Source organism: Cetorhinus maximus, chromosome 30 (assembly GCF_964194155.1).
Source record: "Cetorhinus maximus chromosome 30, sCetMax3.hap1.1, whole genome shotgun sequence".
NCBI lineage: Eukaryota > Metazoa > Chordata > Chondrichthyes > Lamniformes > Cetorhinidae > Cetorhinus > Cetorhinus maximus.
In genome coordinates, this window is record NC_135908.1 from 15,074,168 (window position 1) to 15,100,885 (window position 26,718).

General features: G+C 46.9%; 1 protein-coding gene across 2 annotated transcripts in view; it reads left to right on the forward strand.

The window, feature by feature from the left end:
- The first annotated feature begins 4,860 nt into the window (after positions 1 to 4,860).
- neil1 (nei-like DNA glycosylase 1) overlaps positions 4,861 to 26,718 on the forward strand; it is a 42,349-nt gene continuing 20,491 nt past the window's right edge. Inside the window, exons 1-5 of one of the 2 annotated variants that reach the window (XM_078532241.1) lie at positions 4,861 to 4,952; positions 10,559 to 11,044; positions 14,360 to 14,479; positions 16,791 to 16,854; positions 25,512 to 25,611. In XM_078532241.1, the coding sequence (XP_078388367.1) occupies positions 10,572 to 11,044; positions 14,360 to 14,479; positions 16,791 to 16,854; positions 25,512 to 25,611 (757 nt within the window). In that variant the 5' untranslated portion in view covers positions 4,861 to 4,952; positions 10,559 to 10,571. Of the gene's footprint in view, positions 4,953 to 5,138; positions 5,226 to 10,558; positions 11,045 to 14,359; positions 14,480 to 16,790; positions 16,855 to 25,511; positions 25,612 to 26,718 lie in introns of those variants that run through there. The other variant, XM_078532240.1, reaches the window with a different exon arrangement.

Genomic DNA, 26,718 nt, shown 5'->3' on the forward strand with positions numbered 1-26,718 from the left:
AGCAACCCAACTTTCCTCGTCCACTCAGCTTCACTCCCGTCCCTTCTCCAAGACCTGAAGGCCTGTTGCAGTTCCTGCAGCAGTAAACTGTGACCCTCTGCTTCCTGTAGGCCCAAAGTTCCTGTCGGGTATCTAGTTCTGAGTTTCCTTCCCTCTTTACTGGGACGAAAGTGATTTGGGCAAACAGGAATTGTATGCTATGTCGGTAGCTACTATAAAATAGGGTTGCCAACTGTGATTAAATGTATTCCTGGAGGTTTCATCACATGACTCACCCCCACATTCTAAAAGTGTGATTATTTCAAACTTCTGGGAACAAAAAGGCGTAACGAGCACCTTTTATGACCACAGGACATCCCAAAGCCAGTGAAGTACTTTTTTGAAGTGTGGTCACTGTTGGAATGTGAGAAATGCAACAGCCGATTTGCACACAGCCAGCTCCCCCGAATAGCAATGCCATAATGGTCAAATAATCTGTTTCTGTGCTGTTGATTTGAAGGATAAGTATTGGCCAGGATACCGGGGATTGCAAATTGGCTGCTGCATTTCTCACATTCCAACAGCGACCATACTTCAAAAAAGTACTTCACTGGCTTTGGGATGTCCTGTGGTCATTAAAAGGTGCTTGTTATGCCTTTTTGTTCCCAGAAGTTTGAAATAATCACACTTTTAACCATTAGTTGGCCAACACATCCATCCTGGTGACTCACTGCCTTCCTACGCCAGTTGGAAAGCAAAAAGACTTATTACCCAACTGGATGATGATTGGCTGTCAGTCAGCTAGCCCTTTTCCCATTTTCAATCCTTTTATATCCGGTAGAAATAAATGTTCACAAAGAAAATGACCAAAAAAGTCCCGATGATTTCTCTCCAGGGTTGCACACAGCAGTGCCCTTGGAGTTCGACTTTCAATTAGGGTTAGTAACCCTGCTATGAAATGACTTCATTCTTGTCTGAACCGATTTTTGCAGATAAATAAAATAGACAATAATTATTTAAAGATAAGAACAAGGCAACTTTGACTACATATCTAGTTTGTTTCACTAAATGGATGATAGAGTAGTTCTCTGTTCTAATCTCTTATGTGGCACAATGTCAAATCTTGATTGATAATGCTCCTGTGAAGTCCCCTGTGACCCTTTACAATACAAAAGGAGCGATAGAAATGCAAGCTGTTCACTTATGCTAAGTTCAGAAAGGAAAAACTATATATTTTGGTATTAATTACAACATGCGAAAGCTATTCAGTGGATATTATTGTCTGTAAAATAAATCCACTGCACAATGCACCAAATGAGACCTCCAAATGGCCATTTTTTATCTGGACAATACCTTCACCTTGACAAACAGTTGCACAGCACAAAACTTCTAAATCTGCTACTTTAACCATGAATCATTGCCTGCAGGGAGAATAGTCGTGAGTCATTTCATAAAGCGCCTTTCGCTTCCTCAGGATGTTTCAAAGGCATTTTACAGCCAGTTAATTACTTGGTGAAGTTTAGTCAGTTGCATAATGTGGGCAAAGTTGGGAGCCATTCTGCACACAAAGGTCCCACAAGCAGCATTGATGTGAATGGCCAGTTCTTTGCAGGCGGCGCTTGAGGGATAAATGTTGGCCGCAAGGTCAGAAACACCCCAAACAAAGTTGCGAGGGCCTTCATGCTCATAGCTGGCCCAACTGTTCTTAAGTAACCAGGAACCTTTTTGTGATAATCCATTGTTGTGCTCCAGGTACCGTTCGATCTCTGCTGCTGAACACTCACCTTTACGGTACAGGAACTTGGTGTAGAATGATATAGCGCAGCAGGAGGCCATTCGGCCCATCATACCACCACTGGCTCTTTGAAAGCACATGTTCTTTTTTCGCGTTGATAAATGGTAGAACGAGCAGGTGCCCAGTGAAAATCCCTGACCCACGAAGATGCCCAGCATTGGGCTCTTGCTGACACTCTGCCCACCCACAGTGACCTGCAGTAGGTTGACCGATGGAGCTGATTACATCGTGCTGCTTGTTGATCGGTTAGGATCAGGTTCCTCGTGTCCCAAGTTCCCCGATGTGTGTCTCCGAGTAGGGTTGCCAACTCTGGCTGGACGTATTTCAGGAGATGTTGGCGGAAGTGGCATCACAGAACCCAGCGGCGTGGCGTGAATGGGTTCTAGGGGTGAGGGGGGTGAGGGAGGTGGTGACCTAGTTGTATTGTCACTGGACTGGTAACCCAGAGACCCAGGGCCATGCTCTGGTAACCTCGGTTCGAATCCCACTGCGGCAGATAGTGGAATTTGAATTCAATAAAAATCTGGAATTAAAAGTCTAATGATGACTGTGAAACCATTGCTGATTGTTGTAAAAACCCACTTGGTTCACTAATGTCCCTTAAAGAAGGAAATCTGCGGTCCTACAAATCTGGTCTGGCCTACATACCCACAGCAATATCGTTGACTCTTAAATGTCCTCTAAACAAGGGAAATTAGGGATGGGTGATATAAATGCTGGCTTTACCAGCAATGCCCACATCCCATGAATGAATTTTTTAAAAATCCTGCCCCTCCTCTTACTGCTACTGAAGCACAATAATTTGAGGGGGGGCGGGGGTGCGGGTAGGGAGAGATACTGGAAACATGAGCAACAAGAAGATCTCAATGTCAGCTGAGCTATTTACCCTCTGTTACAGCCGTATCCAGCCGCCACTCTCACCCTGTGCCTCAATTTCTGGGGTTGCACTTGACACATCACATCACCATTCTCCCCAAAGCAGCTGCAGTGTCCTCTGGGAGTTGTAGTCTGCTCACCGCCCAATTCCCAGCCTGCGCCACAGGGACTCCCCTTCCTGGTTTCGGGGGAGGGGTGGGTGATGATACTTGTGGAGCAAACTGGCCTCAATGGCGTCAATGTAAAATATTGTTTCACAATCTCCTGGAAGGCTTTCTTTGGCCACCGGGAGATCGATGCTGATTCCACAGGAAGTCACACAACACAATGTCCTGGACTACGCCCAACCAGAGCTGGCAATGCTTACACCCACCAGCACAGGGAGACAGGGAGGGAGAGGGACTGTGACTTAATGTCTCATTGGAAAGACCATTGACGATCCAACATTCCCTCCAAACCACACCAAATCATTAGCCCGGATTAAGTGTTCATGTGCTGGCTTGAATTTTCTGACTTGGAGTTCTTGCACTGAGCCGACATTATCAGAACAGGGATAGGCCAGCCTTAGGCCTACATTCCTCTTCCTCTTTTTGCCAAAAAGTGCAACAGAGGTACAAGAGAGGTCAGAATTCTTTTGAAAAAAAAAATCTTCCATTGATATTGGCCACATTTCATTTTAATGTATGAATGCTGCCCACCTGTGGTTCTGTTTGTAGCAATCACTCCTCTGAGACTGAAGTTGCGACTTCAAGTCCCACTGCAGAGACTTGAGTGCAAATTCAGGGCTGACACTCCAGTGCAGCACTGAGGGGGTCCTGCACTGTCGGAGGTGCCGTCTTTCACTTCAGATATTAAGCCGAGGCCCTGAGCTATATGTTGTTGTATTCTCTGTAAATAGGTAGGAACTAATGTGTTATGTGTAAGTGTTCCAGGGGACCACATTTCACAACTGCACTAGAGACTGAAGTGATGTGTACATAACCAGAGCCACCTGCTTTTTCTTTTGAACCAGACAGCATGGCAAAATTAAACGCAGAGAGTTTCTGATCTTTACAAACGTAAAGTGTGATTATTAACAAGATCTGGGAGCCAAAGACAGCAAGAACATACAGCATAAAAGCAAAATACTGCGGATGCTGGAAATCTAAAACAAAAACAGGAAATGCTGGAAAAACTCAGCAGGTCTAGCAGCATCTGTGGAGAGAGAAACCGAATTAATGTTTCCAGTCTGTAAGACCCTTCTTCAGCGCATATAGCACCCCATCTCCCCTTCAGGTAAAAGATCCAATGGCATTATTTTGAAGGAGAGTTTGGGAGCAATCCCGATATCCTGGCCAATATTTATCCTTCAATGAACAACACAGAAACAGGTTATCTGACCATTATGGCATTGCTATTCATGGGAGCTTGCTGTGTGCAAATTGGCTGCTGCATTTCTCACATTCCAACAGCGACCACACTTCAAAAAAGTACTTCACTGGCTTTGGGATGTCCTGTGGTCATAAATGGTGCCTTTTTGTTCCCAGAAGTTTGAAATAATCACACTTTTAGACTCAAAATGTTGGAGCTTCATCAAGTGTGTTAATTGTTGCTTTCCATGTGGTTGGTGGACTGATGTGTTGTTGCTTGGCACCTGACAGCAGTGTAGCATCCTGATGTACGCGATCAGAAGAATTAGCTCTTTCTGAATAATATAAGGATATAACAGTGTTACCAGGAGGTCTTGTGGCACAGTGGGTCGCCTCCCTGTCTCTGACGAGAAGCACTGAGTCCCACCCCAGGACTTGATGGCCAAGGAAACTCTTTCGAGTTACCAACAGTCACAGATTGCAACTCTTTTGAGTACAATCACAGTTCTTGGTTTCCGGGAGTGGGACGTGAACCCACAACCCTCTGATTCAAAGGCGAGGGTGCTGTGAACTGAGCCACAGCTAGGTGCGCTCAAATAGCTTTTGAGTATCAACGTGTAAATCCCTCCAACACACGCCAATGGCAGGCGGTAAGAGCGGGGGAGATTCCCCCGGTCAGCCAGGAACGTGGGAGCGTCCACCCATCGCAGCTCCAGCCCACAGCATGCATGTTGCCAGAGCAACTCATAACCCTCCGAGTGAACTTGTCACACGTGGTGACAGTGCAAGCCTCTGTCCCGTTTAACCGAAACGCAGAGTGCAACCCTGCTCCTTTAAGGCTGACGTCAGTGCTGTGAGATTGACTACAGGTCCCAGATTGCTTCTCATTGAAGACAGAGAGGAAGTGAAACCCCACTACTTTGGACAAGGAAGAAGCGTTGATATTGCCCTGGGTTTGTTCAGACTAAACTTTCCATTGCATTGCATTGCAAAGTCTAATTGTACCAGTCATTTCTCTCTGTGTGTGTGTGTGTGTGTGTGTATATGTTTCATTCCCTATCATTTTGATCCTGTTGCAAGCCTTTGTACATTTCATTGCCACCTTCCAGCTGTTTCGTAACAGATTTGCTCACGATTCGGACCCGACAATAAATCCTCATGTCCATGCAGACGGAGCGCAGCGCAGCAGCGCTACAAGCGCCTGGGGATTCTCGCCTGGGAAGGAAGTATTGCGCTTTAAACTGCTTAGGCATCCGCTTAGCTGTACTCAGTTCAATCCACACTGTCCCCCACCCCCCCCCCAACCTTGTTCCTTTACAGCAGCTATAGGGTCTCTGGCCAGCCCAGAGCAGGAGTGAAGCACTGCAGGTTTATTCTGTGTTCAGCAGCGTGTCTTTTTTTTTGTGTAAATGCATGTGGATGGATTAAGCAAACAGGGATATAGATGTGTATGGTTCATGCCATGGTTACTGGGTGTCAGCTCTGCCTCAGTGGTCTAGCACTCACAGACTCAAGGGTTAGGAGTTCAAATCCTGCTCTAGAAACGTGAGCAGAAAAGCCAGAACAAAATCCAGACTCGGAGTGCTGCATTGTCGGAGATGCCATCTTTTGGCTCAGGTATTAAACTAAGGCCCTGTCTGCCCTCTCAGGTGGCCGTAAATGATCCCATAGCACCATCTGAAATGGAGCAGTAGCATTCTCCCCAGTTGCCCTGACTAATATTTAAATCTCGACCGACATGCATAAAGCAGACTGCTGACCTACTGAGTATGGACCTGGACTTTAAGTTTTTTGTTTCGGTGTGCAGATTATCTGTTCATTATCACATTGCTGGTTGTGGGAGCTTGCTGTGCACAAATTGGCTGCTGCCTTTCCTACATTAAATTAGCGGCCGTACTTCAAAAAAATACTTCATTGGCTGTTGGGCGCTTTGGGATGTCCTGAGGTTATGAAAGGCCTCTGTTTACTGGTGTTGATTTTCAACTTGAATCTGAAACTTTAGTTGTGAATTATCCGCTAGTTATAAAAACCATCCAATTTTAATTTCTACTGATTTTTCTAAGTGAGAATGGGACTGAGTCGCCAGGGTTCGGGGTGCTGAATGTGACCTGTGACCACAAGTGAAACTTCTGCTATATGATCTCTGTATAGTCTGCTATATAATCTCTATTCTGAGTAATAACTACATGCATTTATATTGAACCTTTAAAGTGTTGCTTGATCTTTAACTTTTGATGATGCCTGTCTTATAAACTCAGACAAATGCATGGCAGATGCAGTATAATGTGGATAAGTGTGAAGTTATCCAGTTTGGTAGGAAAAACAGGACGACAGAGTATTAATTAAATGGTGATAGATTGGGAAATGTTGATGTACAAAGGGACCTGGGTGTCCTTGTACACCAATCATTGAAAGCAAGCATGCAGGTGCAGCAAGCAGTTAAGAAGGCAAATGGTATGTTGGCCTTCATTGTGAGATAGCTTGAGTACAGGAGCAAGAATGTCTTACTGCAGCTATACAGGGCCTTGGTGAGCCCACACTTGGAGTATTGCATGCAGTTTTGGTCTCCTTATCTAAGAAAGGATATACTTGCCATAGAGGGAGTGCAGCAAAGATTCACCAGACTGATTCCTGGGATGGCAGGATTGTTGTATGAGGAGAGGTTGGGCCGACTAGGCCTGCATTTACTGGAGTTTAGGAGAATGAGAGGAGATCTCTTTGAAATATATAACATTCTGACAGGGATGGACAGACTGGATGCAGGGATGATATTTCTTCTGGCTGAGGGGGGAGGAGTCTAGAACAAGGGGTCACAGTCTCAGGATACGGGGTAGACCATTTAGGACTGAGATGAAGAGAAACTTCTTCACTCAAAGGGTGATGAACCTGTGGAATTCTCTACCACAGAAGGCTGTGGAGGCCAAGTCACTGAATATATTTAAGAAGGAAATAGATAGATTTCTAGACTCTAAAAGTGTCAAGGGGTATGGGGAGAGAGCGGGAGTACGGAGTTGAGACAGAGGATCAGCTATGATCATGTTGAATGGTGGAGCAGGCTCGAAGAGCAACGAGACCTGGGTGTCCTCGTACACCAGTCACTGAAGGTAAGCATGCAGGTGCAGCAGGTGGTAAAGAAGGCAAATGGTATGTTGGCCTTCATAGCCAGAGGATTCGAGTACAGGAACAGGGATGTCTTGCTGCAATTATACAGGACCTTGGTGAGACCACACCTGGAATATTGTGTGCAGTTTTGTTCTCCTTATCTGAGGAAGAATATACTTGCTATAGAGGGAGTGCAGCGAAGGTTTACCAGACTGATTCCTGAGATGGTGGGGCTGACATATGAGAGATTGAGTTGGTTAGGATTATATTCGCTGGAGTTCAGAAGAACGAGGGGGGAATCTCATAGAAACCTATAAAATTCTAACGGGACTAGACAGGGTAGATGCAGGAAGGATGTTCCTGATGGTGGGGGAGTCCAGAACCAGGGGTCACAGTCTGAGGAAATGGGGTAGACCATTTAGAACTGAGATGAGGAGAAATTTCTTCACCCACAGAGTGGTGAGCCTGTGGAATTCGCTACCACAGAAAGTAGTTGAGATAAAACATTGCATGTTTTCAAGAAGGAGTTAGATATAGCTCTTGGGGCGAAAGGGATCAAAAGATATGGGGAGAAAGCAGGAGCAGGCTATTGAGTTAGATGATCAGCCATGATCATAATGAATGGCGGAGCAGGCTTGAAGGGCCGAATGGCCTACTCCTCCTATTTTCTATGTTTCTATGTAACAGTTTGCCATTTTGGGTCCCTGTTACTGTGGAGTGCAGTATTTTGCTGTTGCTGTGCTATATTGTGGCATTAGGTGGACAATGTTCAATGTACTCTGACTGAATAATCACAGAGGATCACTAAGCATATAGGCAGTATTTGAAATATTTAGGGGCTTTTCTGACTGCATGCTATTGGGGGAATTTTGTCCACTGATCGCGTATGTAGCAGAGATTAGAGAAACTGGGATTGCACTCCTTTGACGGTAAAATGGAGATTTAATGGAGGCTTTCAGAAATAGTGAACGTTTTTGTCAGAGGGTTGGCAACAAGATGAGACAAGTTTAAGATAATTGACAAAGAATCTGGGAGAGAAATATTTTTATGCAACAAGTTGTGGTGATCTGGCAGGCATTGCTTGAAAGGGAAGTGGAATCAGATTCGTTAGTAACTTTCTAAAGGGGATTGGATATAAAGTTGGAAAGGATAACATTGGAGGGTTATGGGGGAAGAGTGAAGGAGTGGGACTAATTGGATAGCTCTTTCTAAGAGCCAGCAAAAGGCACAATGGGCTGAATGGCCTCTTCCTGTGCTCTAGGATTCCGCAATCAGGGAATCTCAGGCAGGGCAGAAGGCCTGTGATATCCCAAATTTCCCAGCTGAGCAGCAGTGTGGGTTTGTAGAACCGGCTCCACTGGCACTAACTGTACCCTGGCTGCACAGTCATGCACTATGCAGAGGTTGGAACCCTCAAGCACTCAGCTGCGGTATCCATACCAAAAATAGGTTTACACGTAATTTCAGAATCGCAATATAGAGCTGCAATGAAGAGGTTTAAAATATCCAATTGAAAATCTAATGATCTTTCAAGAAACCTCAGACTTCTGAGACACCTGGTAAATGGTGTGAATTGTATGGGGATTTCAGCATGTAGAGGCTTGCACCTTTCTCTTATTTCCAATGCCATTCTTTGTAAAACCCAGGAAGTTTTTAAGTTTTCATTTTGATGTGCCTTGGCTCTCTCTCTGTGCTGATTTTAGTGGCATCACGGTGACATAGGGCAGCACGTCGCACCTTAAAAATATAGTCAGTGTGTGTACATGCCCCAGCGTCATCTACTGAAACTTTCATTCGTACCTTCATAGGAGTTAGGAGCAGGAGTAGGCCATTCGGCCCATCGAGCCTGCTCCGCCATTCAATGAGATCGTGGCTGATCTGATTGTGGCCTCAACCCCACATTCCTGCCTACCCCCTATTAACCTTTGACTCCCTTGTTAGTCAAGAAGCCGTCTTAAAAATATTCATTGACCCTGTCTCCACCGCTGTCTGGGGAAGAGAGTTCCAAAGATTGACAACCTTTGTTGCCTCTTTGAGTGGTCTCCTGGCCGGGCTTCCACCTCTACCTTCCACAAACTTCAGCTCGAACAAAACGTTCTGACTGAGTCCTATCCCGCGCAATATCCCGCTAAGCCATTCCCCGCCCCCATTGCGCTCGCTGACCATATTGGACCCCAGTTCGGCAAGACCTCGATTTTAAAATTCTTCCCTTATTTTCAAATTCCTCCATGTCCTCACCCTCTTCCCTATCTCTCTAGCCTCTTCCTGTCCTGCAAACCTCCGTGATGTCTGCATTCCTCCAAAGCTGACCTTTTGCAAACATCCCCAATTTCATTGCCCAAACCATTGAAGACCATGCCTTCAACTAAGCTCTGGAATTCGCTCCCCAAACCTCTCTGCCTCTTTGCCCTCCTTGAAGAAGCTCCTTAACCTAACTCTTTGATCAAGGTATTAGTCACCTGCCCTAATATTTCCTCCCGTGGCTTGTTGTCAATTGTTTGATAATGCTTCTGTGAAGCACCTTGAGATGTCTTACGACATTAAAGGCACTATCTAAATGCAATTTTTTTTTTGTATGCTTATATAAACCATGTGGTCTTGTGGCGCAGTAGTAGTGTCCCTACCTCTGGGCTAGAGGCTTTGGGTTCAAGTCCCATGTCAGGACTTGATGGCCATGGAAGGTAGGTTCATAATGTGGCCAAGCAGGTTGACTATCAGCCTGGAAATCCTTCCACTACACCTTATGACAGGTAGTAAGAGCAGGAGAGTTTCCCGGTCAGCCACACTGCAGAAGGCAATGGCAAACCACTGCTGTACTTTGCCAAGCATAATCGTAGGCCAATCCAATGGAAGTTTGTGGTCTGAATACAATTCACACCACTTCCCAGGTGTCCTGGAACTGGTTGAGTATATCTGTTGTAGCTTAGAAGAATTAGACGTGATCTTATTGAAACAAGTAAGATTCTGAGGGGAGTTTGACAAGGCAGAAGCTGAGGAGATGTTTCCCCTCATGGGGGAAATGTAGAACTGGGAGACACAGTTTCAGAATAAGGGTTCTCCCATTTAAGACAGAAATGAGGAAGAATATCTTTTCTCAGAGGATCATTAATCTTTGGAATTCTCTACCCCAGAAAGCAGTGGGTCATTGGATATATCCAAGACTGAGTTAGACAGATTTTTGATCTGTAAGGGAATCGAGGATAATGCTGGGAGGAGGGGTGGACAGGCAGGAAAGTGGAGTTGAGGCCACAATCAGATCAGCCATGATCTTATTGAACAGAGGAGCAAGCTTGAGGGGCCAAAGGGCCTACGCCTGCTCCTATTTCTTATGATCTTACCAGTTCGAACTGTTCTCCACTCCTGAGGTGAGAGAAGTGCTTCTTTTAAGACTAGCGTTCAGCCTGCCCACAGTCCATTGTCATCTGTCCTGATCATTGTGTTTTTATTGTTATCCTAGATCGAACTTTAAAATGCCTGAAGGACCCGAACTCCACTTGGCGAGCAGGTTCGTTAACCGGGCCTGCAGTGGCACTGTGTTTTCAGGGCGAGTGGAAAAATCTGCAGTGAGCAAAAACTGTGACGTGCCTTTCACGTGTGATGCCTACCTCATCTCTGCAGTGTCGAGAGGCAAAGAGGTCAAGCTGACTCTTACCCCCATCAAAGAGGAGGATGGGAAGGAGGACGTTAAGTCGAACGCGGCGGGGCACGAGAACCAGCTACCCGCGCCCATGGACATCGTCTTCCGCTTCGGAATGTCTGGGTCCTTCAAGCTGACAACTGAGGAAGAGATCCCAAAACACGCTCATCTGAAATTCTTCACCAAGGAGAAGCCGATGCAGGTGTTGTGCTTCGTTGACCCGAGGAGGTTTGGGAGTTGGGAGGTCAATGGGACCTGGCAGTTGGACAGGGGGCCGTGCGTGCTGCTCGAATACGAGCAGTTCAGGTATAAGTGGCCTTCCTCTTTTCTCACCTACTTTCTGGTTTCTCTGGGAGGGCTGGCGGGGGGAGAGGCGGGTATGGAGTTGGGGGTGGGGGGGATGCTGAGCTTGTCCACTTGCTTTATCCCATTGTTCGGGCCAGCTGACAATGGTATTTTGAGCTGGAGCGACATTCCATCATTGAACATATTTGAGGCTAAGATGGACAGATTTTTGGTCTCAAGGGGATCAAGAGATATGGGGAGCAGGTGGGAAAATGGAATTAAGGCAGTAGGTCAGCCATGATCTTATTGAATAGTGGATCGTACGATCCACTCCTGCTTCTATTTCTTATGTTCTTCTATTCTTAACCCTCTCTGACTCAGTTGTGATCAGTCTACTTTCAGGCGATTGCTTCACTCTTGTGGTCTGTACAGCAGCCCTGCCGGCTAGGCTGTTTTTAACCAAATTTGGGTGAATTAATTAGGTTTGACCGATGCCCTTTCACTGGGAGCCTGGTCCTCATATCTAAATTATGTAGGGCAGGATGTTAAGTTTACAGTGGCCTGCTCAATGGGTACCTAACATCATGACCTGTAATGGGTCCAGGATAACATTGAACACTTCCTATCCAATATTAGCTTCCTCGCGCATGCAAGGAGTTATTTTCAAAGAAAGTTGCTTGGCATGTGGTGTCGGCAGGAGTTTTTTTGATAGCTCTTTCATCTCTGAGTCAGAAGGCTGTGAGTTCAAATCCCTCTCTAGAGATTTGAGCACAAAATCCAGGTTGAAACTCCAGTGAGGTAGAGGGATTGTTGGCACTGTCGGACGTGCCATCTTTTCAATGAGACGTTAGACCGAGGTGGAGTACCAGATCTCGTGGCACCATTTTAAAGAAGAGCAGGTTAATTCTCTCCCTTGCACTCATCCTTCAACCAACATGACTGAAATCAGGTTATCTAACCATTTACTGATTTGCTCACTGTGGGAGCTTTCTGTGCTCCAATTGGCTGCCGCGTTTCCTGTGTCACAACAGTGACTCCACTTTAAAAAGCACTTCGTTGGCTGTAAAGTGCTTTGGGATGTACTGAGGGTGTGAAAGGCGCTAGATAAAAGCAAGTCTTTCTTGGCAACTTCCTCAATTTCCCTTCTTCGGTGAGGCACCAACTCCTTGTGAGGCCAGAGCCATACGTAGAGTTTGCAATGGGTGCCGGGCACATCTTCTTCTGTGTGTTTTGAGTTGTGAATGTGGGCTGACCTTTCTTATTCACACACAAGTGCACTTCCACCTGGAGTTACTGGGGATTGATTGGGAATTCGGATCCCAGTCATTTTTGTCTCCATGGAGTAAAGGGTGCTGCTGAGGGTACTGGCAGACTGCCCTGACTGAGATCCTGACTCAGCACCATCCAGAGATTGAACCTGCGGCCATCAGCTACTCACTGGCTAGCCCTGCTTAAGACATGAGTGTTGGTTTGGGGGTGGGGTTACTGAAATCAGGAGGATTTCATAGCTGAGCTTGAACTCAAGCTGTGCATGAACCAGTTGGGCTGAATGCCCTGTTTCTGTGCTGTACAGTTTATGTAACATTGGTGGACTAGCCCCCTTTCCTCCTGGAACTAAGTCTATCGATTGGCCTGTATCCAGCCTCCACCATCAGCTCTGTACATTTTGCCCATTTCTCTTTCTGCCCCTTAATCTCCCCACCAACCCTGTCTGTTGTGAGCTCCAAATCTGTTGGCTCAAATCTTTTTTTTTTCAGACCATTTGTCCTGAAATGTCCATCCACAATAGACCACATGAACTCTGCACCACTGGCATGAACTGCATGGCCAAGTGGCATTCTTTTAAAGCAGCTATTTTCCTTTCTTGACAATGAGTAGAAACAGTTGTGCCATTGGCTTGTCCCTCTTGCGTTTTCCTCTCCATCCCACTATTGGTGGCTGTGCCTTCACTGCCGACATCCCAGGCTCTGGAATTTCCTCCCTAAATCCCTCTGCCCCTCCCCCTCCACCTCTTCCTCCTGAAATTCTTCGACTGAGCTGTTGGACAGCCCTCCTCATCTCTTCTTCCAATTGTCGCACGTCTATTTACCTTGCATAGTATTTACAGCACAGAAACAGGCCAATCAGCCCATCAGATCCATGCTGCTGTTTGTCCACAACATGAGCTTTATTCCTCTCCTCTTCATCCAACTCTATCAGAATTTGTTTGTTCCGTTGTTCCCCCATATTTACCTAGCTTGTCCTCAGATTATACCTCCACTTGCCTGAATGAGTGCAGCTCCAAAAATGTTCGAGAAGCTCAGCACCATCCAGGACAAAGCAGTCGACATGATTGGCATCTCATCCACCACCTTCAACATCCACTTCCTCCACCACCGACGTACAGTGTGTACCATCTACAAGATGCACTGCAGCAACTCACCAAGGCTCCTTCGACAGCACCTTCCAAACCCGCAACTTCTACCACCTAGAAGGACAAGGGCAGCAGACACATGGGAACACCACCACCTGGAAGTTCCTCTCCAAGCCACTCACCATCCTGACTTGGAAATATGTCACCGTTCCTTTACTGTCGCTGGGTCAAAATCCTGGAACTCCCTCCCTAACAGCACTGTGGGTGTACCTACACCACATGGACTGCAGTGATTTAAGACGGCAGCTCACCACCACCTCCTTAATGGCAATTAGGGATGGGCAATAAATGCTGGCCTAGCCAGTGATGCCCACATCCCATGAAAGAATAAAAAGAAAGTGCCTTGGGGCGTTTTTCAATGTTATCCAAAGATACTCTATACATATAAGTTGATGTTTGTGACATTGCCTGTGTTGTCATTGTCATAGTCATAGTTATTATGCACACAAGGAGGCCATTCAGCCCTTCGAATCCATTCTGGCTCTCTGTAGCACAATCCAGCCGCCCCATTTCTCTGCTCTATCCCCGTAGCCCTGCAAGTTTATTTCCCTCAAGTGTCCATCCAACGTCGTTCTGAAATCATTCATCATCTCCACTTCGACCACCCTCGTGGGCTGCGAGTTCCAAGTCATTCCCACTCACTGCGTAAAAACAGTTCTTCCTCTCATCTTTGGCCCAAAACCTAACCCTGTGTTCCTTAGTCCTTGTCCATTTCAGTCTAAGTACCCTTAATGACATCATGCACGTTAATTATTGCCAAACAATCTCTCTGGCAGTTTTCAGTCTCAGTCCTTCAGTTTTTAATTGTTGTTAATAATTTATATTTTTCTCTAATTCTTCCTTCATCTTTTTGCTCTCCCAATCCAATCTTTTTTTTTTGCAGCTACAAGTTTAACTTTTATCTTTGCTTTTCTTGTCACCAGGTCAAATGTGCTGTCAAATCTATCAGAAAAAGCCTTTGACAAGCCAATCTGCGAGGTGTTATTGAATCAAAAATACTTCAATGGCATTGGGAATTACCTCCGAGCAGAGATTCTATTCAGGTGAGGGAAAGGAAGACTTTATTTTATTTTAACTCTTCCCCAACGCCTACTTCAGTCTTCAGCCAGAGTGATTGGTTGGCATGGGTCTAGACTTGTAGGTCTCTTAAGTGGCCACAGGGCAAACCTGACCGGTGTCCCACCCTTGTCAGATAGAAGAACCTTTCCATACAGCGAGTGGTAATGAGCTGGAACGTGACAGCTACGCGGGTGGTGGGAACAGAGACGACCTCATCCTACCCTGTGTCATGCTCCAATTTGACTCTCACAATGGCGTAGTCATAATGCATTGGGCTAGTAATCCAGCAGCCCCAGACTAATGCTCTGAGAACATGGGTTCAAATCCCACCACAGCAGCTGGTGAAATTGGAATTCCAATAATAAAGCTGGTCTCGGTAATGGTGACCATGACAACGATCATTGTTGTATTAAACCCATCCGGTTCACTAATGCTCTTTAGGGGAGGAAATCTGCTGTCCTTACCTGGCCTGGCCTACATGTGACTCCAAATCTACAGCAATGTGGTTGACTCTTAATTGCCCCTTTGAAATGGTGTGGCAAACCACTCAGTAATAAATTAGGGATGGGCAACAAATGCTGGCCTTGCCTGAGACACCCACATCCCATGAAAGAGTAAAGAAATAAGAAGTGCTTGAATGGCTTGCTCAAGGCTTGAAGTTGAAGCCCCGCCCCCCCCCTTCGTGATTATTTAAATGCAAATTTGTTTATTTTTTAAAGGCCGGACAGAGGAAGTTGTGGCTTGTTGCCATGTTGCCTGATGTCGTTCTTAGAAAGAGTGCAGAGCGGAAAGGCCAGGGCGATTTATTTATTGGTTTGAGGAGTTTGTTTGCGGGAAAAGCTGAGGAAATTGGGCCAGTTTTGTTTGGAAGTTTTGAAGTGGCCTAACTCTCAGGATGAAGGCTGGAGTGATCCAGGCTAATATTATTATGGAAGAATTTGTAACCCAGAACTGGCCAGTTTTTTTTTAAAAAGGAAGGTAGGAGTGAGACGTCAGCAACTTTTTTCAGCTAAGCGCCAATCGAGTTGCCAGTTTTAACGTTTACGTGAGGTAAGCAATGTTTTTTTGAAAGAAGAGCTTGAGGGATATGATGAGATGCCACGTAAAGTGACATAAATCAAAGAGGAATTGGATCATTCCCTGAAGATAGAACATTTATGCGGGAAAAGGCAGGGGAGTAGAACGAGCTAAGTTGCTCTTACAGGGACCAAGCATGGACACAATGGGCCAAATGGCCTCCTCTGTGGCAGTGTCATTCTGTGATTCTCTTTGATTGCTCAAGTGGCTAGATTTTATGGGTTTAATGCTCTTTCCCTGTTCTTAAAAGCTCTTTATATTTCTAAAGAGCTAAAGAAGGCATCTGGGAGTGAGGAGAAGGCTCTTTATCAAAGCAACTTGGCTTTCATGAATGATAGGTCAGGAAACTTATATCGTTGTTTGTTCTGAGTACAGGTTGTTAATTCGCTGAATATCTTTCTGGCAAAGGAAGAAGCTGGAGCCAGTCTGTCTTCAACATGGGTGTGTTCACATAACCCTGTATAACATAAGTGCGGACTACTGTACCCTGCCACACAGCTTCTCACCCCAACAGGTGGGAATTGTTTCTGTGTACTCTTTTGTAAACCAATAAAAAATACATTAATTAACGGAGATGTTAGCCCCTTAGAGGGGCACTGTAATTAAAAAAACAAAACTTTCAAAGGAAGCTTAGCTAATTAAATCAAAGTGTCGTTCCCGGGGCTGGCAATGCACTCCAACCCCTGCAGTACCCACTGAAAGTCTCAAGCAGTACCGGTGGAACTGGTCCTTATATATGTGCCCTAACCTTTCCCAGTTAGTAAGAGCTGCTCTTAATGACAGCTAGTGCATGCACTCAATTGTCACAGCAACAATAACAGGAGAGTTTAAACAATAACCGAGTGCCTTGTAAAAATGTTCAAATCGTTCGAAGCGGAGGAGGGAGATTGCGTTTTCTTTTCAGTTAGAAGATATTCCCTTCGTTGCCATTGATTTCGTTCCAGTTTTTTTCACCCAGCTTAACACTGGCATCGGCAATTTAAGGATTGGCGTAATTTGTCCCTACAGCGAAAAGCAGGTCTCGATGTGATCACTGGGTTCAGTAATGCCCGTGAAAGATGGACATACCAGGATGTGGCAGGTGCTTTCCATGTGCTAATGGCAGTCAGGGCAGTGGGACATCCAACGCAGGACATATGCAGAGGGCTTTATCTCTAAGTGAAGTGGACATGATTGACCAATGCTTGGCGTGATTAAATCTCCCTCCCTTTCCCTTAGGCTGAAAGTTCCTCCTTTTGAAAAGGCGAGGAGTGTGTTGGAACCTTTACTGCACAAAGAAACGGTAAGTTTTAAAAACCTACCTCACGGGCGCAGGTCCGGACTCGAGTGTTGGTGGTCCCGCTGAGCACTTCCGCCATACAATTACAGTTCGTACAAGCGCGCTGTGATCTCCATGAGCTCAGGCCCATTGGGCCGCTTGCCATGCGTTTGATACGGGTTTCCAACGATAAAGCCTTCTCGACAAATGGAGCGGGCAGGAGCCCCGCTCGCCAAGGAGCCGCCAGCCAATCAGAGGCCAGCGGGTCTATTGAACGGCAGCGCCGCTGGGAGGGCGGAGGCTGCTGCCGCCATAACGCCCATGTGAGGCCTCGGGATTGTCGCCGGAACCATGGTGACCGACTGTCCTGTATTCGACGCGATCGTCCTATGTGATTTTCCGACTCTTGTTTTATCCGAGTGTTGCCTGTTGAAGGGGCTTATGTGGCACAAGGGGTTAGAGCAGGGGGCGTCCGCCTTTTTCACAAGAGGGGCCACATTTCAATTCTTCTCCGACTCAGAGGCCAGGCGAGCATTGATAAGGGAGTAGAAATCTATCTCGCTCATTAATCAAAACAACGCAAAAAAAATGTGCATTTTTTTTATGAGCAGACTTCAAACGAGAAGACTAATTTATTAGCTTACCTACCAGCCTTGTGGGCACACCTTCGATGTACAGACTGCAACACTTTGAGGAGCTGCCCAACCATCACACTGGGGGATTGACAACAGATGTTGGCCTTGTTAACAATGTCCACATCCCCAGAATGAATTTAAAACTCTACAAGTGTAAAATGGGTTTTAAAACCTCTACCAAAATCCTTCTTCCTAAAACGATGCTCCCATTAGATTGAACGGACGGGTGACTGTTGGACAACAAACCTCCTCTTGACAGTCCCACCTCGGAAATTGTTGGGCTGAAAGGGGTCCAAGAGGCCTTGGGCCTAAACCCAGCAGCTTCCCCTCCAGCCCCACTCCAGCTCAAACCGATGCAGCAGAAAAGAGCCACTCAAGAGGCCAGGGACTTCCACATCACCCTTGTTGAAACCGTTGGAACTTTGCTTCTTCTGTGTTTCTAGACCCTGTTCTGTGAGCAATGCCTGTAATAAAATGAATTAAAGTACTGCGGACAGGGGAGGTCACTTTAATGGCGACCCTGCCCAACCCCTCTCCACCCCACCCCCACCACCCTCCCCCTCCCCCCACACCGTGAGAAGCCAGTCCCGGTGCCAGTGATTAAAAGGTCGGCGGGCTGGATAGAAAGCTTTGGCAGGCTGGATTCTGGCCCATGGGCTGTGTGTTTGGAAACCTTGAGTTAGAACATTTAACGGAGGCGATGGGGCTCTGTGGAGAGCCAGTGAGAGAGAGACCCACGTTGCCTCTTTTAGGGAAGGCCTGCCGGATTGAGTGCCAATCAGGCACGTAACTGGACCGTGGCGGGACTTCCCTGGGATCAAGGACCACAGGGGCGGAGGCCCCACTCGCCAAGATCTGCTAGCCAATCAGAATCCAGCAGATTTATTGAACAGCAGCGCCACTGGAACCGTGGAATGTTACGAGGGCATGGTTTTCTATTCGGGCAACTCTGTTGGTCTGTGAAGACTTTTCCCTCGAGGCACCACCCCTGGGTCTCCAGTCACCCAAACCCCACCCCAGCATCTGCCCTTGCCGCTCGTACATACGAACATACAAATCAGGATCAGGAGTGGGCCACTCGGCCCCTCGAGCCTGCTCCGCCATTCAATAAGATTATGGCTGATCTGAGTTTAACCTCAACTTCACCTACCCCCCCAATAACCTTTCACCCCCGTGCCTATCCAGAATCTATCTACCTCTGCCTTAAAGATATTCAAGGACTCACCTTTTTGAGGAAGAGAATTCCAAAGTCTCATAACTCTCTGAGAGAAAAAAATGTTTCCTCGTTTCTAAATGAGCGCCCCCTTTTTTTGAAACATTGACCCCGAGTTCTAGATTCTTCCACAAGAGGAAACATCCTCTCCACATCCACCCTGTCAAGTTCCCTCAGGATCTTACATGTTTCAAATCAAGTCACCCACCCTCCCTGCCCCAGGTCCTCCAGTGTCGCCAGCACTCCTGCCGGCCCACCCCACCACCCCAACCCCACCACCCCAACCCCACCACCCCAACCCCACCACCCCAACCCCACCACCCCAACTCCAACCCCACAGTCGAAGTTTCCGTTCATTTGTTTCCTCAGAGTTGGTCACCCTGGCTGAATCCTAGGCCGCAGGTGCATGATGGTGGGAAAAAGGTTGCGGGGGGAGGGGGGAGGAGAAGGGGGGAGGAGGAGGAGGGTTGCCAGCAAGGGCAAGAGTTGGCTCTCAGCAGGCCCACCCACCCTTCCCAACACTGGGCCTTTCGATTCAGGCACTGAGTGCCTTTGAACGAGGGGCCAACTCCGCCCCAGCAACCCCACCCCCACCCCTTCCCCCACCACCCCACTGGGCACCCACAAGAAACCCTGACAGGACTTGCTTGTCACGCTCCCCACACGGCGAGTCCCCTGCCCGCCGCTGGGTGAATACCAGCAGTGGCAGGGTGGGGCAATTATGTAGGCGTTAATTGCCCACTTAAGGGCCTCAATTGGCGGAGGGGTGGTAAGGCCATCCACGGGCCTTCCCGCCCTGGACTTAATCGGGTGGAGGTAGGAAGATGGCGGGGCCCTCACTCACCACCCTCCCGTCTGATTAAATACCCTGTTGTCACCAGACCCGCCGCGGGGGAAGGGCACCTGTTAATTCGGGGACCCTGTTTTGTTCTTTTTCTTACTTATCAGGCAGCAATGCATATCCCTCGCTGGTCTTTTTTTTTCATTTGTTCTTGGGGTGTGGGTGTCGCTGGCAAGACCCGCATTCATTGCCCATCCCTAATTGCCCCTTGGGAAGGTGGTGGTGAGCTGCCTTCTTGAACCGCTGCGGCCCCTGTGGTGTAGGTCCACCCACAGCGCTGTTAGGGAGGGAGTTCCAGGATTTTGACCCAGCAACAGTGAAGGAACGGTGATATATTTCCAAGTCAGGATGGTGAGTGGCTTGGAGGGGAACTTCCAGGTGGTGGTATTCCCATCTTATCTGCTGCCCTTGTCCTTCTAGCTGATGGAGGTCGCGGGTTTGGAAGGTGCTGTCGAAGAGACCTTGGTGACCGGCTGCTATATAGATGATTGTGGTTTGTGGACCTTCTTGATCTGTTTGAGCCCTTGTATTAACAGTGCCCCCATGATGGTGTCAGGGAGGGGATTCCAGTATTTTGACCCAGCGTACATGAAGGAAGGGAGGGTGGTGTACATCAGTGACACATGACTTGGCAGAGAATCTGGTTATGGTGGTACTTTCATGTTCATGTGGACTTCAGACTGATGCGATGAAAGGCCAGTCTCTGATGCTATAAGGCCTCGACTAGGAGTGGTCATGCACAGCCCAGCCATATCGCTAATGGGCCTACAGTCACAGCCACACAACTCCTTGCAAATTGGCCAGCTCAACAGAAACCCTAAAGACACTGGAGTGAGCAGTGGAAATGCCACACGGTGTTTGATTTCATATCTGCAGTCGCAAATAAGGGTTCGTGAAACTCCCCTTTAAGGGAGAAATTCGTTTCACTGCTTAATCTCTTTGAAAAGAACAAAGAGGCGCAGGGAGGAGCAGAATTGAGAAGGAAAGTGAGAATGAGAATGAACCAAACGCTGAAAAAAAAAGAGGTGTAATAATGGGACCATCATACTAAATTTCACAATAAGGTAAAAGTGCTGAACTCTCGGCCTGGATTATCCAACAGAGAACCTCACTGTCGTTGCAAAAATGGCAGAGAAGGCTGAAATCCACACGTCTCATCCCCAAACCCAGCACTTCCCATTTTTGTGAGGGCGGGAATGGGGCCGGGTCTGGATTTGTGCAGGTGTGTTTCGCGGAGGCAGCTGCCCCTATAAAACATCAGCTGCCTCCAGTCACGTCTGATTTTCATTGGGCAGGAGTAGGAAACACAACGTGTGCAGATTAGACCTAGTAGGAGCAGGTCTAAACTTTGTGGAGCCCTTTGGAGACATGGATTACCCTTTGGATATGGTCCTGGGACATATTGAATGGAGATAAGGTGGCCTTTGTCAAGAAAGCTGTCAAAAGCAATTGTCAAAACTGTCAAAAGGCATTTAAAACTCCTGCCTTTTAAATCTTTGAAAAAAAACTGCCTGGAGTGTTTAAAAAAAAATTACTTGCTATTTCACTGTGTTGACATAGCCTGAGGTTTTTCATTACTGCATTAGTGCTGACTGATCGATTTCACAACCTTCCATTAGCTCAGTGGGGTGCCTGCCATTTCACGGTTTGAATGACAGCTACAAGTGGTTGCAGACTCTTTGAAGTGGGGCTATGAATTCCAATGTTTGTTTTTATAAGTGATCATATAGTTGAAGGAGTGTAAGTGTAGTGAATGGGTTTTTATGAATGAGCGTGTTTTTTTTAAAAAAAAATTAAGTCTGCAATAGACACTTAGAACTTTATATTATTCAATCTCAGCATGGGTCCTGAGGTCTGCCCCTGCTGGGTATTGGGTGAGTTGGTATGGAGTGTGTAAGGGCAAAGGGTGATGGTTGTGAGCATGAACTAGCACTAAGTTGGCATAAGGGCTATAAAGGGCCATGGAGAGTGGGTAGAGGAGCATAGGTGGTGTGAGGGGTTGGACATGGGGTGCGTTAATGGCAGGCAGATGGTAAATGCCAAGCTGCCCAGATCCCAGAGAGAAACTTGAAGCAGCTGCCACAACTGTTTTGCAATTTCTATTTATTTTGAGATGCGGGCTTTTAATTCAGCAAAAAAAAGGCCATCAAGTCTTATAGGTTTCTTATAAAACTAAATTAAACCTTTTTTAATAGAAGAAATTATTTTAATACATATATAGATCCACAAATTGCTACAATGATAACTTCTAAATACCCTAATTAGTCTAAACCCCAGTTACACCTCCGCTAAGACAACAGTGAGACACATAGATTTTAAAAGACCCAGGCAAATTAACTCACAATACCCTGAACAGTCGAATTCAAAGTGCGTTTTTCTCAGCTTCAGTTCCTTGTAGACAGCAGCTTGAGGCTTAGATGCTTTTCAGACTTGTGTTAGATCTTAGGATGCCTGCCCTTACACACAGCCTTTGCTCCTTTTTACATATTTTCTCCTTTGAATGGAAATTCCCATTGTTCCACTATGTCTTTGGACTTTACCTCTCTAATAATAAAAATCTATCATAGTACTAATTTTACCAGTAATCTTTGGGAAAAATAAACACACTGGCCAGAAATTTCCCTCTATTGGGGGAGTTGTGCGGGGGGGGGTGGGCGCGAACCTGATCGCCGCCCCCGATCAGGGACGTGCCTCCATTTTACGTGGGCGGGCCAATTAAGGCCCGCCCAGCGTGACGCTCGCCCAAAAGAGCGTAGAGATCTCCCCGAGGCATGGAGGTGCCTCAGGGAGATTTGCTTCAGTGCTAAAGTTTTAAATCAAGGTTTTTAACACTATTAAAACATGTCGCCTCATGTGACACTATCACATGAGCTGGGACATGCCAAAGAATAAAAGTATAAATTTTTATTCGATTTTAAAACACTTCATGAACCCTCATCCCGCCCGTGGATGAGGTTCCATGAAAAACGCAAAGGCCGCCTGGGCTCTTCGCCTGCCCCCCCGCCAACCTTAAGGTTGGACGGGCAGCTCATTGAATTGAATTAATTAGGTTTTAAGTGGCCTTAATAGGCCTTTGACAGTTTGGCGGGTGCACAGCCGACTTGGCTCCCGCCGGACCGAAAATCGAAATGACGCGGGGTGACCCCGGGACGCCCGCCCGATGTCACCGCGCGTCATTTTACGCATCGGCGAGTGGGCCCCACTCCTGCTCCCGCTCGCCGACAGGAAAATTCTTCCCACTGCTTCTTAGCTTCTCCTGGCTAGGTGTAACATTTCACCCCCTCTTCTGAATTCAAGCCAGTCTGGTTTATTTAAAAATGCAAACGTTCCCTTTACACCTTGCGTTCTAAAACTTCCCCCGTGTTTACCGATTTAACATTTCAAACCCAGCTTATCTTCTGGTACATCAAAGCCTTTAGACCAGCTGCCTTTAATTCAATTAAGACAGACACACACGCACACACACACATAGACATAGGCACAGACCCCACTATTACTCTACACTAAATTCCAATAACATTATGAAAATTATTATATCTTCCTGCTAGGTGTGTGTGTGTGTGTGTGAGGAGGTGGGGGTTAGGGTGATGTGAAGGGCTGTTTGCTTTGTTTTATTGCTTTTTAAAAAAACAATCTCGGGCAAAGCGCTGGCGCACTGAGGCAGACTTTCCCCCCAGCCCGCTTCTGCGCCCAGCAGAAATCCGACATTCCGGACTGCTTTCCACCCCCACCCCCCACTTCCCGGGGTCAGGTTGGCGGAGTCAGGAACTGTCCCGACCTGGGAGTGAAAATTCAGGTCCTCGTGCCTGTGTGGGCAACGGAGAAGCAGGAAGGAGCCTGTTGGTTGACGATGGGAGGAACAGTTGGTTTGGGCAGGACATGAAACACTCGATTTGCTCGCCCGGATTCTGAAGATGAAATGTAACTCAGACATACGGAGAGATGGGTGGGAATACCAGCTGGATACGTCTGTCTGTGCGGCTCCTTATGCTTTTGTGCATTTTTAATCTTAACCGAACCTGCTTCGATCGGACCAGCCAGGTTGAAACTCCCCGTTTATAAACAAGTTAAAATTCATGATTTTTTTTTAAGAAGAAAACCCATCACTTTGGAGCGAGAATCACCCCTGAGGTCGCAGATGACAGAAAATGTCACAAAAGTGCAGAGTTTTTATTAGTGGTGGAGGGGAGGGGCCGCCCAGCATTTTAAACAGTGGAGCAAAGCCGGTGTATTGATGTGTTCATTCTGAATTATGTTGTTCAGTCTCTGCAGCAGTTCATTTCTATCAGCTCGGAATTAAAAAAAAAACAAAACCCTTATTCAGCAACAACTTAAATCAAAAAGGGACTTCAAAGGTGCGCACCATCTGCCATTTCTGCTTTCTGGCATATTTAACCCATTTTGTGCCTGTGTCTGTTCCACAGAGTGTGGTGTTTTGATGTTTCATTCTTTCACATCTCACTGCAGCATTGGGCTCTACATTAGCTGCCTTCTGAATTTTTTATATTCACATCTATTATTGTAGAAATATGAGGAAATGAATGTCCCATTGCCCTGGGGGCATGTGGCGGGGGTTGGGTGGGTGAGTGGGTGGCGGGGGTTGGGTGGGGGGTGTGAATTGTGCAGTTCCAGTGACAGAAAGCCAGACTCTTTAGCCTTTTAATTAACCTCCAGGACGCAGAAGCTTAGTGATTATGTTGTTCGATTAGTAGTCTGGAGGCATAAGTTCAAATCCCACCGCAGCGGCTAAGGGAACTTAAATTCAGCTTATTAAATAAAATCAGGAATGGTGACCTTGAAATTGTTGGATTATTATTATAAAAAACCCATCTGGTTCACTAATGTCCTTTAGGGGAGGAAATCTGTCGTCCTTACCTGGTCTGGCCTACATGTGACTCCAGACCCCACAGCGATGCGGTTGGCTCTTAAATACCCTCTGAACAAGGGCAATTAGGGATGGGCGATAAATGATAGCCTAGCCAGCGATGCCCACAGCCCACGAACGAGTATGAAAATAAAGGAAGGCAGCTCACCACCACCTTTGAACTGGGGACAGGCAATAAATGCTGACCTTCTCAGTGACATCATGTGGATCGATAGCTCTGTATCTGAAAAGTGCACTTGCCCACCTTGTGCCTTAGGAACGAGAAGGAAATGGACAAGGAGGGAGAAAGGTCAAGGTCAAGGTAAATGCATTTAGCATTTAGAGCGTCAATTTATCTATCTAGTGCAGACGACTCCACTGCCCCAGTCTTCCTGCTTCACTAGTTAAATAATTCACAAGTTTAAGGGAAAAACTTGGATTTACTTCCTTTGTTTACTTCTTCAGGATGTTCCAAACTGGTTCACAGCCACCGAACTGTGTTAGATGAGATAGCGTTGTTGTCTTGTAGGGGGGTCGGATGACGGTTTGAAGACGCTGGTTGTGGACATCAAAACTGCCCCATGCTCGAACAGTGCCAAGGACTCTCTGTTGCATCCTCCTGAATTGCCGGACGTGGCACCTCTGACAAGGCAGCACTCCCCCAGCACTGTCGGACTAGAATGTGCGCTTAAGGACATGGAGTGAGGCTTGAACCCCCCCCCCCGACCTCCTGGCTCAGGAAGCAGAGCGCTACCGAACCAGCCAACCTGACATATTGCACAGGACGATTTAGTCCTCTAAGTGTTCCTCGCTCTGAAGTACTGAGCCTTCAGGGTCTGGGCCAAAAAAAGCAACTGAGAGGGAGACGAGTGGGAAAGGGAGAAGGGGGCGCGTGGGCAGCAAGTTCTGGGATGTATGAATGATGCCAGAACAGAATGAGGTAAGATTGGGGCAGAAAATTGTTTCAAGAAACGAGGCGACAACTAAAACAACATGACTGGGAAACAGGCCAAATGTGTTATTGCAAAATAATTTTGTTACAAACCAATTGATTCCTTCCAACTCATTGTTGCTTTGGAGCGATGTCACTGTGCAGCTCTTAACGTCTTCCCCGTCTCTCGATTTCAGACTGCTGAGTTGACTCTGAGTAAGAAGGTGAAGATGAAGCTGGAGAATCCTGACCTTCTTGAACTTTGTCACCTGCTTCCCATGGAAGTCATTAATTTGGGTAAGTCACTCTGTTTTTATGCACGGTCTCCAGTGCCTTCAATACGAGTGAGGCCATTATGCACGCGACCCATCCACATCCAACCATGTTGACTTCCTAAATCAATTACTGTCCACTTACCCAATACCTGTCGGATTCAGTGCTTGTAAGTGAATGCGATTGCTATTCTCACGGTGACAGCAATGCGTACCATCTACAAGATGCACCGCGGCTCCATGGAAGGATTTGAAAACAAAGACGAGGATTTTAGAATTGAGGTAGACCATAAGGCAAGGACCGTGAACTGAGTTACTGACCATCACAGCTCTGTTGTGGGCGATTCCATGAACAGAGGCCATATGGAAGGTACATTCCCTTGCGTGCTGTGTCTGCCTACAGGTGGCTCCGGCCCCACTCTATGTGATTGGTTCCTCGTACCTTTGAAGACAATTCCCCTTCGCTCTTGGTGAACTGGTGGGGGGTTTCTAAAACAATCCGACTCTTGTCACGATCGTTTCATCTGGCCTTAGCCACGACTGAGATTGTTGCTCGGCAGAAGGGTTATTGTGGGCGGAGGGAACAGACAGGAAAATGGAGTTGAGACCACAGCCAGATCAGCCATGATCTTATTGAACAGGCTCAAAGGGCCGAATGGCCTACTCCTCCTTTATCCTATCCAAATTTTTTTGAATTCGGTTCGACAAGTTGCCAGGATAAGATGTGAATTCTTGACGCGCGATTTGCTGGATGTGTACGGGCAAACACGTCTACAGATTATAAGCGAGGGGGGCGATTGTTGAAATGATGGAACCTTCCTCCCCCCACTGCAACATCCAAAACACGTCCTTGCAATCGAGATAACGAGGCGTGAGAGTGAATTCGAGCGACATCCTCACTGGCTCGACACACGCAACCGGCCACATTGAAGAAACACTCAGACAAAAGTGAAATGCTCCAGATGCTGGAAATCTGACATGAGAACAGAAAATGCCGGAAATACTCAGCAGGCCTGGCAGCATCCATGGAGAGAGAGAAACGGGGTTAAGGTTTCAGGACAATGACCTTCCGCCCAAAAATATTGGCCCAGATCTTCCGGTGAGCGGCAATGCTGACCCCTTTTCACCCCGG